The following is a 15,959-nucleotide window of genomic DNA, read 5'->3' on the forward strand; positions in this document are numbered from 1 at the left end:
ACCTGGTTACTAGTTCTGATGCTGTTACTGGTCAATGAGCTGTAGAAGACTCGTAGGATCTACGCCATTAAATTAGGTTCAAGTCACAATAATTATTGCCCCTCTATAAGGCTAGGACTCAACTGTTGAAATGGTGCAGTCTTGATATTGAAATGAATTACTGAGATAGAACTTTTCCACTGGTATGTAATGAAATAAAGAGATTATATTTTTTTCAATCATTACAGCGACTCTTCCAAATCCCACTCCTCAACTAAACAGAAGATACAAGCAGTAAACGGTAGCAAAAAAACATCCCCTTAACCCCATCCCTTGCTGATCCAGTTGTCATGAAAATTAACGTCACCCTTGAAAAAAAAACCCAATATCATGCCAAACCAACAATAGCTGTCAGTAGTCTGTTGACTGAGGGTTGGCCGACCATTGGCCGACTGTTGGTGGAGGGAAGTGTTCTTCACAATCACCAAAAACTCTTGAACGTCTGCACATGAGCAATGAAGACTGTACTTAGTGTAACAAAGACTGTAAGTATTCCCAAGTTGAGTAGGATATTAGTGTGTTGGTACCCCTATTCTCCCTCCCCAGGATACATTGCTTCTCCACTGCAGGGTTATCTCCTATTTAAGTCTCAAGCTGACAATTAAAATAAAGCTTAGCAGAAGAGCTCTTGCAATTTTAATCAATTGAAATGTTTTAAAGCAAAATGAATCAAACCAAATATTGTTGACCAGTGTTGTTTTTTTAAATATATTGTTTTGAGTACAACTACATGTAGACTACCAAGAGAGAAAGATATCTCAGAACTGAACAGAATACCGACATGTACAAAATCAAACCACATGTACCATAATACTGAGTCTGGAAACACTGGTGGTAGTGGTAAGCGAATAATCCTATTTATGGCACTGATCAGTTGGGTGCAGGGATGGTGCAGTGGTGTCAGAGCACTTGCCTCCCACCAGTGTGGCCTGGGTTTGATTCTGAGACTTACCGGTAGCTTCATATGTGGGTCAAGTTTGTTGGTTCTCTACTCTGCAATGAGAGGTTTTCTCCAGATAATCCAGTTTCCCCTCTCCTCAAGAATCAACATTTGACTTGATTTGCATTATTTGTTAATTTCAGTTTGCAGTATCCCTACTTAGTGCTCCAGCACTAGAACGACTAGACACTTAAATAAAGTTCCTTTCCTTTCCTGAGGTCACAAATTATCCACTAAACATTGCATCACAGCATGTAAGTCTCATCAACTTGACAGCTCACCTTCTCATCTCTCTGATGTCCAGTGAGGGTTTCCATGGCAACATGAGCAAGCTGTAATGCTTCATTGACCCTCTTCTCATTTAACAACATTTGAATCTGACAAAAAAAATATCTTGCTTCACCCATACATTATAAACGTTTTAACAAAGAAGAGACTTTTAAACTTTGCATTTCTTTCATAAGAAGAATAATTGGTTTTTCTATGACATCACAGCAGCCACATTTTTGCTCCAGACCAGTAAAGGAATTGAGCTCTATTCGTATACATAAACATTTTATTTTGATTTTTGCTGATAATGTGGGTCAAAACCAGCAACATTTTATGCTTAATAATTTAAGCAAAAAATATTAATAGTGCCTGTCTCATAATAATTTAGATGACCGATCTTGAACGTGAAATAAACAATGCTTTACCAGTACTTTTATTTTCTGTCATTAATAGTCAGTCATAATAATTGGTCAATTCTGTGGAGCTGTAGACTATACCACAACCACTTAAATTTCAAGATCTATAGTTTTCCCACTCAATTATGGTCCACATTTGGAATTATAAATATGAAACACCACAAGTAAAGTAATAATTTTACAAAACACTGTATGAGTATCCCACGTCAGTTAGAGTAACAGTCTGAACAAGCAATAATTGCATAATACAGTACCTGCTTTTTAAAGGGAAGCTGAACCATACAATACACTTCTCGTGGAGAACAAACAAACACCTGTTTATCATAGTTCAGTAGACATTTTCCACCCTAAAAATAATTTATAATAATTTTAGCATAATCCTAGCTCATTGAAAAAAAAATCAAGAGTACAATGATCCCACTGGTTTAGCACAGAAAATTCTGAGTATGAATCCAAACCTTAAATCCAATTGACTGCTTCTGTGACTTCTGGTCTTGCCCTATGATACTATAATAACAAATCAAAAATAAAGTTCTAGTAACAAACGCACCAGTACGAAATAAAAATTAAATAAACGTTTTTTCTACAGGTGTGTCAGAGTTAGATGATGTTAATATTATGACACAAATCAGGCTGTCAAAAGTTGCCACTGCTGACAAAAGAATTTACCAACTACTTTTATGTCATGCCCAACTAATTAATCTACAGTGTACTGTACACAGTTGGTTATGACATATCACATTTCCATATCTTTCTCCTCCTACATGCACTGTTCACACACAGCCATCATCTGTGAAAACTTTACAACCCTGCACAAGTTGAATCTGTTCCTTCCAATACAACATCATTGAGTTTGATTATAATTAATTTAATTATGTTAATTGTACCTGTGAACAGAGAGAGAGCTTGCACCTAGTGCAATGACATAAGGAAAGGAATATCCAAGAGCCAGCAGTCTTTCTGACCAGCTGAGTGGTGCTCTCTGAGAGGTACCCTCTGAAGTCACAAACATTCCCATGACATCAGTGGGGCCATTTAGCAAAAATTCTTCCTGTGACAAGAATAAGACAAGTCAGTATCACCCTGCTGGCAGAGCCTTTCTTTTGCTTGCTCAATTTTGGCGTTATCGGGAAAGACTGAGCTGCGTGAATGGAGTAAGATCTTTATTGAGTATGCGCTGCATGTTGCCAGGATACAGTCTCTAACCCAAGCCTAATATGCTAGATCTTGCCGCCATCTTGATTTTTCACAGTGCAGCACGCTCAATTTTTACCATTGGTTTTATCATTACATGTAAATGGATGCTTGCAATGGAAAAACGGTTTTGACAAAAGAAAACAAGATTGACTAGTCAAGAAGTTCGGGCTGTGACAACTTCAAAGAGTTGACGCGATTCAGGCAGAGCCTCCTTTTCTTCTCCTCAGAAAAGAAAAAGACAAAAGGAGGCTCTTCTTGCAGGGTGAGTCAGTATTAAACACATTGATGAAAAAGCAAAGCGCTAATATTCAAAGAAGATGTGAACGGCAATTCAGCAAGTAGATGCCAAGAATGTCTCAATAAAGTACATTTCTAAGAGAAGTCTCTTTGCGTAGTGTGGATTGGAGGGAAGGGGGATAATTGAGTAGATATGACTTACCATCCCAACCCCTGTAACCAAACCTTTCGTTATCTCTGCCTCATAATGGAATAACTCTTGGACCTGGTAACATGGAGAAATAAATAAAAGCAAGTCTGTTGTAGAAAAAGCAACAAGTTTGAGACAATGTAATAAATTGGAGCAAATGTGCATGGCACTTTGCACAGAGCTAATTTTGTTGGTTTTCTACTTGGCTCAAAGACATTTCTTCTTTGTACCCCTGCCAGTGTTTCCCTAGAAAACAAACATTTGTTTGATTTGTTGCATCCTCAATTGGTGCTTCAGAACTTAAACAATTCATAACCATCTTAAAATAAATTTAAAATTAACATTATAATAATATTATTATACTCTCTATTTGGCTCAGTTCCCGACTGAACAATTTTACTTGAAGTTCTTTTACCATATTTTTTTTGGGTGGTAACAATTTGTGTAAGGAAGAAACATGATTTTGCAGACTGTGTTTTACAGAGTTTTCCTTCAATACTGTGTACTGATTTCCATTCTTTGCACTCTTTTATTAAAAGAATATTAGATTTCCCATAATTTTTTGTATTTCATACTTTACACCTCAATATTTTCCACTTAACTTTTAATACCTTATTTATAGCTAATGTACCACATGTGCAGTGCCCTTAATGGTCATTTATTTAATTGGAAAGATTCACTATTTGCAAAGAGTTGGGCATGGAGTTCCCGATACCTGGGTAAAATGCACAGCTACTGTAGTGCTACTAGCTATTAAAACTAGGCTACTCTAAAATCCAAGGGCAAATTAAAGAGATGATAATGATGATGATGATGATGGTGATGCTTGGTTACATAACTTAAAGTGCAACCTTCCAACAGAGTTAGCAAGAGATACTGGTAAAAATTTTGCTAAGCTTTACCTGTCCAGAGAGAATGTTAACCATACAGTAGCGATACTGATTTGCTAGAGCAACACAAACAGCACTACCATCAACGGCCTGTCAAAACAATGGTGTCCATTCAATAAAAGTTATTATGAAGAAAGGCAAGAAAATGGCACTATCAAATTAAATTTAGCAATGGTATCAAATCCACCAAGAGAAAATACCGGATGGATAATATGTTACCATTTATGAAATACCACGTAAAGACATTCATTGGTTCATGAGTCTATTGAGATACACCTGAACTGGAGAAGCTATCAAAGTAAACTCCAGACATATCCACTAATCAAAATAAAAACATATATAATAAGTGTTTCTCTCACCATATGAAGTGGAGGTTCTGGCAGTGGTATTTCTTTCAACGGAATTATTTTATCTTCTGTAACTGACAAAATATGAACAGCTTTTTTCTTGGAAAGTGACATGCACACCTGTAAATATTCAGAGCATTATCAAACACTATATATATGTATCTGTCCTTGTGTGGGCCCAGTTCCATCAGTAGGGCTAACGCTCACAATTGGTTCATATGGGATAGAAATATAGCACTTCACGTTACACTACACTCTCTTAAGCTAAAGTCACCCTATCAAACCCTGTATAAAATTATCATGGCTACACTCAGCCCAGCAACGTTTTAATAATTTCACAATTTTTAGTCGTGGATACGCGAATTCATAGAATTCATAGCTATAACACTAGATATGCCTCAAGAGAGAACTTATACAGACCAGTGTCCAGATTGTGATAACAATGTCTATAAGACAAAGGAAAGTGAAAAGCAAACTAGTCTGAAAACGTTTTAACCAAGGAAAATTTTTAACTACAACATATTACATGTAATTCTCTAAAGGAGCAAGGATGGCACAGTTGGTTAGTGCGCGGCCTTGGTGCAAGAGATCCTGAGTTCGATTCCCGGATCTCGCATCCTTGTTTCGACTTCTTTCCTTTCCGTGTAGCTAAGTAGCTTTAAATACCCGTAAAACGGAGCACTGATGAAGAGGGGGGAGTAAAATGAGCGCACCGTCGACCTCAGGTTTGTCAGTTGAATTACTGTTACGAGTTATCGACGTTAAATATGGTTGCTTTACTTTACTTTACTTTAACTAACCTCGACAGCAAAAGGATCGAATGCAGTTGGATTATCATTTCTACAGATTGCATTCACCTGGAAAGAGGAATCCAGAGACCAAGGCAAATGAAGTAACAAAATGATAATTTTATTTAAATCTCACTATTAACCCATACATTCCACAGATCTACATAAACTGTGGTACTTGTTTAAGACTTTGAAAGTAATATGCTCACTGAGAACTTGTCTAACAGAGTATACTGTCTTTTATTTTTCTGTTCACCTACCCCTTTGAATTTTGATCCAGAGGGAAGAAACTGAAATAAAAATTGTGAATATTAAATGAGTGCAACAAACAAAATTAATTCAGCAAAATAATCATATACAAAAACAAACAACAGCACACCTCCAAACCAAACATAGTGAACATCGAAATTCCACCTGAAAGAAACATCACTAGTTTCAATAGTAATAATAACAAGGCTGCCTCCAGAGACGAACTACAAAGCACTCTGCTGGCCATTAATAAACACAACAATCCAACAGCTCTAAGTACGTTGTATCAAGAACTCAAGGTCCACTTTGATGATCTTGAGCGATTAGTAGAGGAGAAAGATGGTGAACTGGAGCAGGCGCAACAGGATGCTGAGGAGATGGCGGATGGCTGCAGAGGAGTAGGTTGCTTCCTATAAAATGAGCATCGGCGAGCAGTAACAGCATATTGCAACCCTGCGACAAAAGGGCAGCAACCTGGCAGTAATAAATTATATTGGTCGATGCCTTGGTCGTGAGTTGGCTGATATGTTGGTTGACGCTTCCTTGTTTTTCCAGCCTTAATAATTCTTAATATTATTGTAGCCTAGTGACTGTGGGATACATGTACATGCAGGCCAGGTCATGTAAATTTAGGTGCAAAAGTACAGTGTAAGGATCACATCTTAAAATAAAACCCTCAAACTTAGTTTGTTGGGTATAAACTATCCACTCCAATAAGTACTAGAATGTTGCTTTAATTATTATTGCTTAAATCTAAGGTCAAAAGTTATTCTCTTATGAAAAACCAGAATAAACTCTTTGGGTTACAACCATGTTACATTGTCCATGTTTGTGTGAGCATTGGTTGCTAGTGTATATGTTGTCGGTCAAATCCGTTCTCAGGTCGAATCCGTTTTTACCTAGGTTAAATTGGTGATCCTCATTTGATTAAAGCAGCTATCAACCCCACAAAAATGACTGTAAACACCTTTACCTTCACTCAAGCACTGTCTTACCCTTCTCAACACATCTTCATGTTTTAGATCATCCTATCAGTTTCTGTATTCATACACTTGTCAACATTACAACATGGCAAGGGATCAAAGAACTGTACCATGAATTTACCGGTTCTCAAACTCTGGCCCTCCAGATCTATAGTCCTGTGTCTTCACCACTACACTACAACCACGAACATGCTCAACACACCAGACTTCTCATCATTATTTATTTTCCTATAATAAGTCAATTGATATCCACGTATAATAACCAAAACTGATCTTAACCTGACCCTAATTTTTTCTCTAGGCTTAAAAGTTTCTTCCATTCATCTGAGTACGTATTCAACCTACAGTAGGTAAAATGAAGATCACCAATTTAACTTGGGTAAAAGCAGATTCAACCTGAAAACGGATTTTACCGGCAACATATATGCTCTTCATGATCACTACTGTTGAAAACCCTTAGTAAAGATCTTCTTTGCTTATATTGAAGTGAACCATTTTATTCACATAAAATAATGGTGATATTCATGTATCTTTCTTCCAGGGGCAAATCACACAATATGTTTACAAACTGACCAATTTGTGGTTGCCACACACTACAACTCACAATCAAGTGTCACTGATTACATCAACCTTCGACTCCACAGTAAGGCAGATTATACAATATATCAGGGAATATATTTTCAAGACAATTTACCATCACACAGAACAAGAAGTCTGTTTATTGCAGGTGCAGTCAATACTTGCTGGATTGGCTTTTTCTAAAAATGAAAAAAATAGAGAACATGAAATGTGTTCAAATTCAGGATTATATATTCTAGCGAGCATATAGACCAGACTGAAGGTCCATTGTTTGTGACCAGTTGACGTTTGAGTGCAAGTCATCTTCAGAGTCTAGTGATAGGGAGAAGGGCTGGTGCAGTGGTGAGAGCACTCACCTTTCATCAGTGTGGCACTGAGGATCGATTCCCGGATTTGATGCCATATGTGGGTAGAGTTTCTTTGTTCTCTACTCTGCTCCGAGAGGATTTTCCCCGGGTACTCCGGTTTTCCCCTCTCCTCAAAAACCAACATTTGATAACAGATTTGATTTAATTGTTTTGCGTCAGTTGATTTGCAGTCTCCCCAATTTCGGCTAAATAACCTTGAGACTTATTGTTATTTGATAAAAGGTGTTTATAGTTACTCTGATGGTGAAGGTGTTTAGAGTTACTCTCATGACTGATGAAGACCGCAGTTGCAGTCGGAAATTCAGTTTTTTTTAAGTTTTTTATCTAGATCAGTTTCAACGTTTTTTTATAAACACCTTTTATCATATAATGGATACTGATCGCCCATCAAGTACCTATTGTTATTGTTATTATTGTTATTATTATTATTATTATTATTATTATTATTATTATTATTATTATTATTATTATTATTATTATTATTATTATTATTATAGTACTAGTACAGGTGTAGTGGGATGAGTTTTCCAGGGAGAGTTTTATAATTAGCAAGAACTTCCAAGGTAGAGTCCTCATCAACTCTGTAATTAGTTTTGAAACGGTGTTCAGCAACATTATTGTTCAGGCCCCAGTTGTTCAAACGATGGATAGTGCTATCCGCCGGATAATTCACTATCCATTGGATAACTCAATTGGTTTTGCTAGTGTTCATCCGCTGGATAGTGATTTATCCAGTGGATAGCGCTATCCATCGTTTGAACAACTGGGGCCAGGTCACCATTAATTTTCTACTAGTAGTTACTTATTTATATTGAGTGAACAATGCATTTAAGTTCTGCTACCTCACCTTACCAACATAATCGAGGGGCCTTACAGTTGCAGCATTGATCTTGTATACTGCTCCTAGTCAAGCTTTCTTTTTTGTCATTGACCTTACCAACTGTTGTAAGGTTGTATATATTGGTCTGTGGGCCAACGTATCCATTGCCTGAGATTCATGACTTTTAACCCAAGTTAGAGTGATGCTGCCAGAAAGAGGAGTGCAAGGGATTTTCCCTCACTGGCTTAAAAGCCATACAACTTTTTCTCAGTGATGAGAGTCTGAGACTTAAGATGTTTACACATCCTGTTATTATTCAAATATCCATGCCAATTATTTGAAGGGTCTATGAGAAACAACCTGTGTCAAATGTTTTTCTTTCGACCATAAATAACTATTTAAATGTGATTTAATGATCTGAAAGCAAAATCTCCGAGAACTATTGAATCTTGGCCTCCCCAACAGACAAAACTTCACTTGTATTATATAACACAATACAAAACAAAATTACATGAACAAACCATTCCTAGATGCTTGCATGATTGCAGTCCTGACTGAAATGTTGTTTTTCCTAAAGGTGAAACTCCCTCATCAATTATATAATGGAGAACAAAACTGTTGATAAAAAGAAAAGTGACATCAAGTTTATTACTGTTAGAACAAAAACTACCAGCCTGTAGTGTTCTGGAACAGTTAAAACAAAGAAGGTCTTTCATTACCTTACCCTGCATTCTCTTTTTTTTCTGAAATCCCTGTGATTTTTCCTTTTTCGCTCTTAATTTTTTTGTCACATTATTACAGAGTCAGCAAACTGTATTGTCTAGGATCCCTCTTACTTCCAGGGCGGCTAGAACTTATCTCTAGTGCTTCGTGGCCAGCTAGGCCACTTTCTTTGATTTCATGGTTGCCAGGACATAACTAAGTGGCCCTGTATTGTACATGAATCAACATCTCAAGAAATTTTTAAATGACAGCAAAGTACGTTGGGTGTGCTCAGCAGAGTCACATATGGCAACAGAAAAATCAAAATAGCATATTCGTCTCAAAATTCTTAATGGCTAATTCCTCTATGAATTTTCCACTTAAAAACTAAAAATTCACAGGATTCAGTGTAATTTAAGTTGGGGAAAAGAACTGAAAGGTTGCCAATTGAAATCAATGGCAGGTACATTAAAACACAGGTCACAACGAAGTCAAAGATCATTGTTTCACCATACAGGAAAAATCCTTGACATTATTTTTATTAAAGCTAACTTTAGGCCCAATTAGACCTAAACAAACGTTTTTAGGCCTAATGTTAGCATTGGCAACAGTCAAGGATTTTTTCTGTATTGGTAAAACAATGACCTTTGACCTGTGACCTGTGATCTGTGTTTTGTCCCTGCCCCCAAATCAAACAATTTGTTATTTTATTTCCATTTCAACTTTGCACTTTGTAATATATCAGCCTGAATTATTTGGTATGGTAGTAGCACATTGGGCAATTAAACCTCAATTCTTAGTTGCCCTGGTACGTCTTAAAGTTGTCGTGGGTGACTGGGCAACCACCAAGTTTTGGCCCTGTATTTCACAGCTGTTTGTAACAATTCACTTGAGAAAGTAAGAAAACTGATTATGGTAATTTAGAAGAGTTGGAGGTCAAAGTCACTCCATTTTTAGCATTCTTTTTTTTCACTCTTAAAAGATACAGGTGATAAAACCCTGGGCTGTATATAAGCAGTGGAAATCTTTGGTCCTGCCATTAATAATCAGGATAAGTTGTCCATGCTTTAAAAAGCTAAAACACTACATGTAATCTCAATTATTATTATTATTATTGACACTTTTTGATATCGCGGTTTTACATGATCAATAGCATAACGAGACTAGTCCTAGACTATGCTATATAATTTATAAATATGAATGTTCAGTTAGATTATTCCTCTTGAACAACGTTCTGCTCAGTTCTTTCTATCTCTTATAGTTATAAAAGTTCTTAACTATTTCAACGTTTTGTGATCTGATCCATTTCTGGCTTTTTATTTTTAGATATTGCGTCTCTTCTTTGTTCTTTCCTGTTAAATGTTCATTGAGATCGTTCTTCAGGCTTTGATGGTATTCTGCTAGGAAATCGAAAACTACATTTACTTGGTTGACTTTGTAATCAGGGTATTGATGTTTAATACCTGCCATTAGTTCTCAGTATTTGCAGTCTTGCTTGGTCTTCCACCTATTTGATATCATTAAAGCCTATACTGCAAACCGTTCCTTCGATGAGTAGCCATGTCTTCTTCTCCTTGTCCATTACTGCTATATCTGATTCACCCTTGTTTGCGTTGGGTTATTATTATTATTATTATTATTATTATTATGTAAACATCCATGTATAAGCCGCATCCGTAGATAAGCCGCACCCCGAATTTAGAAGCGCAGATTTTGTAAAAAAAATGTAATACAATAAAGTTTGAAGTTCCAGTAACTTTCTATTGCTATAAACCAACAAGGACAAACAATCAAGTTTTCACCATAAAGTCGAAATTCTTTCGATTGAAACAAAACGAACGAGTCGTTAGTAGCCAAGCTTTAAATGTTGGGAGGAGTCTGGGCCAGGGTCTATAAACTTAAGATGTTTGGAAACTGGCAATAGGCGAAAAAATTCATGCAGAACAGGAGCTTGATGATGCAGTCGACAAATTTGCCAAGAAGGTGGACAAGGACAACCAAACAGTCGGCCATTTACCTCGCGAGTACTCGCGAATTTTGTGGTATTTTATCACACGTGGCGGAAAGATATAATGCGTGGAAGTGACTGGCCGAAAACGTCACTGCAAACAGCTGTGAGGAGGAATGGAGATTCCTTGCAATTGTAGGTTGGTGTTTACTTGTTCGAGTAAAGCGAAAACTAATCGCTTGAAAGAACTCTTGGAGAGCAAGATTTGCCGATAAACACTCAAAGACACAAATGGCTCCTCTAGGAGCCACCACTCATTAAAAAAGTCAATGAACAACAGCAACATGCTCTCAGTTTCTTTTTTGTTTCTTTACTGAGATCTTAAGAAGTTGTATGAATATTAATTAGGTTTTTAAAACTCCAAACACAGATGTATCCATGGATAAGCCGCACCCTTGATTTATGGCTTCAATTTTGTGAAAAAAAGTGCGGCTTATACATGGACGTCTATGGTAATTAAGCTCAGTTCATGAAATTTTTAAAAAAGGCTCACCAGTCTGATGTCCCAATATAAAGATTCTGTGCTGCACAGTCAATACATTCAATCTGCAAATTATAAGTAGGACTCCATTTTCAAATACTCTCTAGTTACATTGGATAAGGTACATAGTCAAGGATTTGCCTGTAAGTTGTACATTATTCGTTCTCAGTTTTCGTATTTATGCAGAATTATATTTTCTTCTTTTTCTCTTCTATTTTTTCCTATTTCAATGCCAATTTTGTGTCCATTCAATTCTTGGAATTTATCAATTTCATCCAGATATCTGAGGAAGTGCCCAGGATACACAACCTTTGACTGCAGTTTAGGCCACAGTATTATAAGCCTACATCTTTGAACCCCAGCCCGGTGATTTTGAAAATTGGGCTCATCCTCGGTGTAAAAACCTGTGAAACTCACAGATGACGTAACAGAAAGGAAAACAAAAGAGCAAAAAAACATCAAACAACAACCTAACCCTACGACGAGCTAACAAATCAAGGAAAAAGTTTGACAGGTGTTTACACGGAATGGACACCTGCAATTTACGTGGCTGAATTTTTCGCCAGACAAGCAACATTTTCCCTCCAAAATGCATGACCTTCTATCCTTGAATCAACACAATGGTTACGTATTATCATCAGCTATCTGCAAGTATCCATGGCTTAACGCCAAGAGCATCCAAAGCAACAAACAGCTGGGGCATTTATCGTAAAAGCTCATTATGAGTTATAAACAGTATCAAAGTTAAACCAACCATTTTTGGTCTGTCTGCTGAAGTAGTTACTATCCTCTCGATACATGGTGCAATTTCAAACGCTTTAAAGCTCCCTTTAGCTTGGGGATCGTAAGTTGCCAAATTCCCAGAGCTGAAGAATTCCGCCATTTTGTTAGAACTGCATAGATACATTGTAATAAGGGATACATGAAGTATCTAGGCTACAACATCCCATGTGGGCATCTCATCTTGCGGGGGTGGACGTTGCTAAGACAAATACATGAACTTTTTACAAAATCTTTTTACAATCGATTTACAAATGGGGAAATACATTCTTCGGAGTCACCCTAACTGCTTAATGTTTTGCTCTATTTACCGCGGTTATGAAGTGGAATTTGATTGAAAGGAAATGAGATGAATCACTTCGCATGACTGTTTGCAAAGAATGTTCTAGATTCTCCCTTCATGTCCCTTGATCGTAAGCACAAATCGGTTTTGAAGGCAGGACCAAGGCAGGAAAAGTTAGAATGCTATAAAACGTTTTTATTTGTCATCGAACAGATGGGTTCCTGCGTCAAATTAATAATCTTGGGTGGGATATTGATTTTTGCCTCTGTAATGATTTTTGCTCAACAAAGAGTTTCTAGCACGGTATCCTGTATGTTTTGTAATGGTAATTTTCTCGAAGACAGAAGACTGAAGTTCTGAAGATTTTCCAACAAAATGTCTGTCTGAAAACTGTTGGTTTTGTCAGGAATGAAATGAGTCAACTTCAGCGAAAGACAAATATGAAATTTTGGGTGGGGAAGTTCCATATTTGGAATTCAAACATGTGGTAATTTATTCCAATTGTATTAAGTTACCTTGGATTGATTTGCTAGTTGGAAGAGTCTAGTAAGATCGGCACAGCTCTGTAACAGACGTCTTCCAAATCTCTGTCTGTACGCGACCGAATAATTCAATTTCTAGCCTATTGATACATTCAGTGAAAACGATGAGCATGGAATTCGACGCTGACACTGTTTCCGCTCCGCGACTTATTTGTATGAAGAGATGCGAAGGAGGGTATGGTTTTAATCTTCATGGCGAAAAACACCGAAGCGGCCAAACTATAAGCGCCGTAGACGATAACAGCGAAGCTCAAAAAGCGGGTCTTCGAGTTGGAGATAAAGTTATTGAAGTTAATGGTGCAAATGTGGAGGGTGAGACACATAACGATGTTGTAAAGCGGATAAAAGGGAACCCCGAAGAAGTTACGATGCTCGTGATCGACCACATCACAGAGGCATATTTGAAACATACAAAGCGACCTATTACATCTGATATGGCTAATTTAGCGACTGTTTATCAACCAGAAGAAGGCCCTATGGAGTCAACAGAGCCAGCAGAGCCAGCAGCTGCCGAGGATGAGAAATCTGTGTCAGAGGTGCAAGAGTCAAACTCGGGCGAAAGTGAGCCTTCGCCTTTAAAACCAGTCAACGGCGAAGCAGAAGTTGCTCATGGCCCAGAAACGACCAACGATGAGACTCGTGAAGAGGAAAAGCCCTCGGATGAGGTTGAAGTTGCAAATGATGCAACGACACCAGAGGAAGTTAAGCAACTTAATGAAGTTTTAGACAAGGAAGATTCCTCGTCACCTCCTGAACCCACACCAGAATTTCAACCAACAACAGTAAAACAAACAAACGGAACTGCAGCCCCTGCAGCACCAGTGCCCGAATCGGCCCCGATGATACAGCCTTCTCAGCGATCAACATCGAAACCACTGCGTAGCACGATTAAACAACAAAAAGCTGAAAGCTGGGACGATAAGTTCAAAAAATTTCAACAATTGTGATTTAACTTTTGGTTGTTGCGTTTCTAAGCTAAACGTTCAGCATACACACACAGCGCTATGTTAATTGCTGGTGGATCGAGACATGTAAACATTGATTCCTCACGATGGTCAGTGAAGTATGTATACTGAACAGAGATATTTCTCCTTATGTAATTAAAAACCACTTCTGAAAACCTGATTTTCATCGCGAATATATAAATTGTTATTTTTTGAAATGAAGTTTGTAGAACTAGCACAGTAGACGTAAGCACAAATTTTGTATTCGTGGCTCCCAAGGTCACTCGCAAGTACAATCGTCCTCAAGTTTGCTCCTTGATGCGTGAATAAAGCTTTCAAATATTCGTGCAGGTTACATTTATTTAGAGTTAACTTTTTCCTCGAAATGATACATCTACATATTGCTCCAATTACTACGTATTTTACAAGTATAATGATGTCTTTTGATTGATGGCTGTGGTGGTTTATTTTGTAGTTTTAGGGTGCGTTCGATTGACCGTATTCCGGAATAGGATTACATGGAATAGAAGTTAGAAATCCTTCGTTTTTACGGAGATTCACATTAAAATTGTCAAACACCTGCTAAAATGCTATTTTAAACATATCTTTATTATCCTTGTTGCTTCAAAACGCCAGACATACCGTTCTGAATCATCACTCCTCGTATTCTTATTCCGGAATACGGTGAATCGAACGCACCTTTAATGGTAGGCCGAACAAACGATCGACTGTATTCGACACAATTCGGAGAGAAACTGCTACCACTTAAATATTTCTTGATTAATTGCATCTTTGTAATCTGTGATTTGGTAATGTGAAGCAGATGTTATTCATAGTCCGACATTCTCATGTTGTCAAATCCAAGTATCATGCGATCTTTAGTGTGGGTGTGCTGATATTGATGGCAATTTCCAGAGTGGTATCATCGCATATTTTAAACCCCGCTGTCTTAACAGACAGCCTAAGAATATTTTGCAAGAGTTTCCATTCCACGTCTTAAGATAAGTTATAAATTTGTATGCAAAGTCCAATGCCCTTTACGTTGCCTGAACTCTGCATGACTTACCCGCAAATCTACAATGTATGGAAGCTACATCACGCTATTAATTTTTTTCGTTCCTGTCACTGCCAGAAGCAAGGGGACCATTCAGCATTAAAATAAACAAAATCAATGTTAATTGTGGCAGTCTTTCGGAAACCTTTTACACTTAGCATTTTGTCAAGAAATATGTACGAGGCCTTTATCAATTAACTCGTTCCCAGGTCCTCTGGTCTCTGTGACTTAAACCAGAATTAAAATTTTACTATTCCTCTTTCTCTGGTCGTGACTATTGTCACAGTCTCGGTGCAAAAATATGATGTTCTTTCGGATGTTCATGCCGAGGATCTTCCTCAGGAAGATGAGGAAGTTTGTAGCTTACACAAATTAAAATACATGTAATTCTAAGTAAATTTTTGCGCCAGGGATTGACCTTGCCTTCTGGACCTCTATTCTTATCAAAACATCCAAAGTTTCATCTCATGGGACTCTTTCATGAGCTCTTTCTTTCATCTTCTAGTCTACAGTGAGGGAGGGAAAGAGAAGCAATCCTTTGCTTGAAAATGTTGCCTTAATTTTGCTGGAAATTCTTTCTATGTGTTGTCCATCCTTCCCCAGTTTTTGCCTTAAGTAACTGTCCGCAGGAAATGTCAACTGCCAACTCATCAACGCTAAATTTACTGAAATGGAAATAGAGGAATGAACAAAGGTTGCGCTCTCCTCACCATGCGTGCATTTCAATCGATCTGATTTAATTATGAAGAATTTCTCTACCTTGCACAAGGATGAAAGGTGTCTGTTTGGTGTAAAAGTGATCCCCGAATATCATGAGTAAGAGCAAATCGAAACAAAAAAAAGACTCTGTTG

General features: G+C 37.5%; 2 protein-coding genes across 6 annotated transcripts in view; one reads left to right on the forward strand and one right to left on the reverse strand.

Moving 5' to 3' along the window:
* The window catches only part of LOC138006861 (transforming growth factor-beta receptor-associated protein 1-like), a 30,565-nt gene extending 15,271 nt beyond the window's left edge, over positions 1–15,294 (reverse strand). Inside the window, exons 1-14 of one of the 5 annotated variants that reach the window (XM_068853470.1) lie at positions 12,259–12,417; positions 11,517–11,569; positions 8,835–8,928; positions 7,241–7,304; positions 5,694–5,728; positions 5,575–5,604; positions 5,327–5,383; positions 4,539–4,646; positions 4,192–4,269; positions 3,302–3,364; positions 2,553–2,716; positions 2,124–2,172; positions 1,920–2,012; positions 1,261–1,356 (exon numbers count right to left, since the gene is read on the reverse strand). In XM_068853470.1, the coding sequence (XP_068709571.1) occupies positions 1,261–1,356; positions 1,920–2,012; positions 2,124–2,172; positions 2,553–2,716; positions 3,302–3,364; positions 4,192–4,269; positions 4,539–4,646; positions 5,327–5,383; positions 5,575–5,604; positions 5,694–5,728; positions 7,241–7,304; positions 8,835–8,928; positions 11,517–11,569; positions 12,259–12,411 (1,137 nt within the window). In that variant the 5' untranslated portion in view covers positions 12,412–12,417. Of the gene's footprint in view, positions 1–1,260; positions 1,357–1,919; positions 2,013–2,123; positions 2,173–2,552; positions 2,717–3,301; positions 3,365–4,191; positions 4,270–4,538; positions 4,647–5,326; positions 5,384–5,574; positions 5,605–5,693; positions 5,729–7,240; positions 7,305–8,824; positions 8,929–11,516; positions 11,570–12,258; positions 12,418–15,119 lie in introns of those variants that run through there. The other 4 variants (XM_068853475.1, XM_068853487.1, XM_068853482.1 and 1 more) reach the window with 4 other exon arrangements.
* LOC138006919 (Na(+)/H(+) exchange regulatory cofactor NHE-RF2-like) lies at positions 13,087–14,397 on the forward strand. Its single transcript, XM_068853553.1, has one exon. It carries the CDS (start codon positions 13,214–13,216, stop codon positions 14,054–14,056), a length of 843 nt encoding a protein of 280 aa, XP_068709654.1. The 5' UTR covers positions 13,087–13,213; the 3' UTR covers positions 14,057–14,397.
* Positions 15,295–15,959: the final 665 nt, after the last annotated feature.

This window comes from Montipora foliosa, chromosome 1, assembly GCF_036669935.1.
Source record: "Montipora foliosa isolate CH-2021 chromosome 1, ASM3666993v2, whole genome shotgun sequence".
NCBI classification, from domain to species: Eukaryota; Metazoa; Cnidaria; class Anthozoa; order Scleractinia; family Acroporidae; genus Montipora; species Montipora foliosa.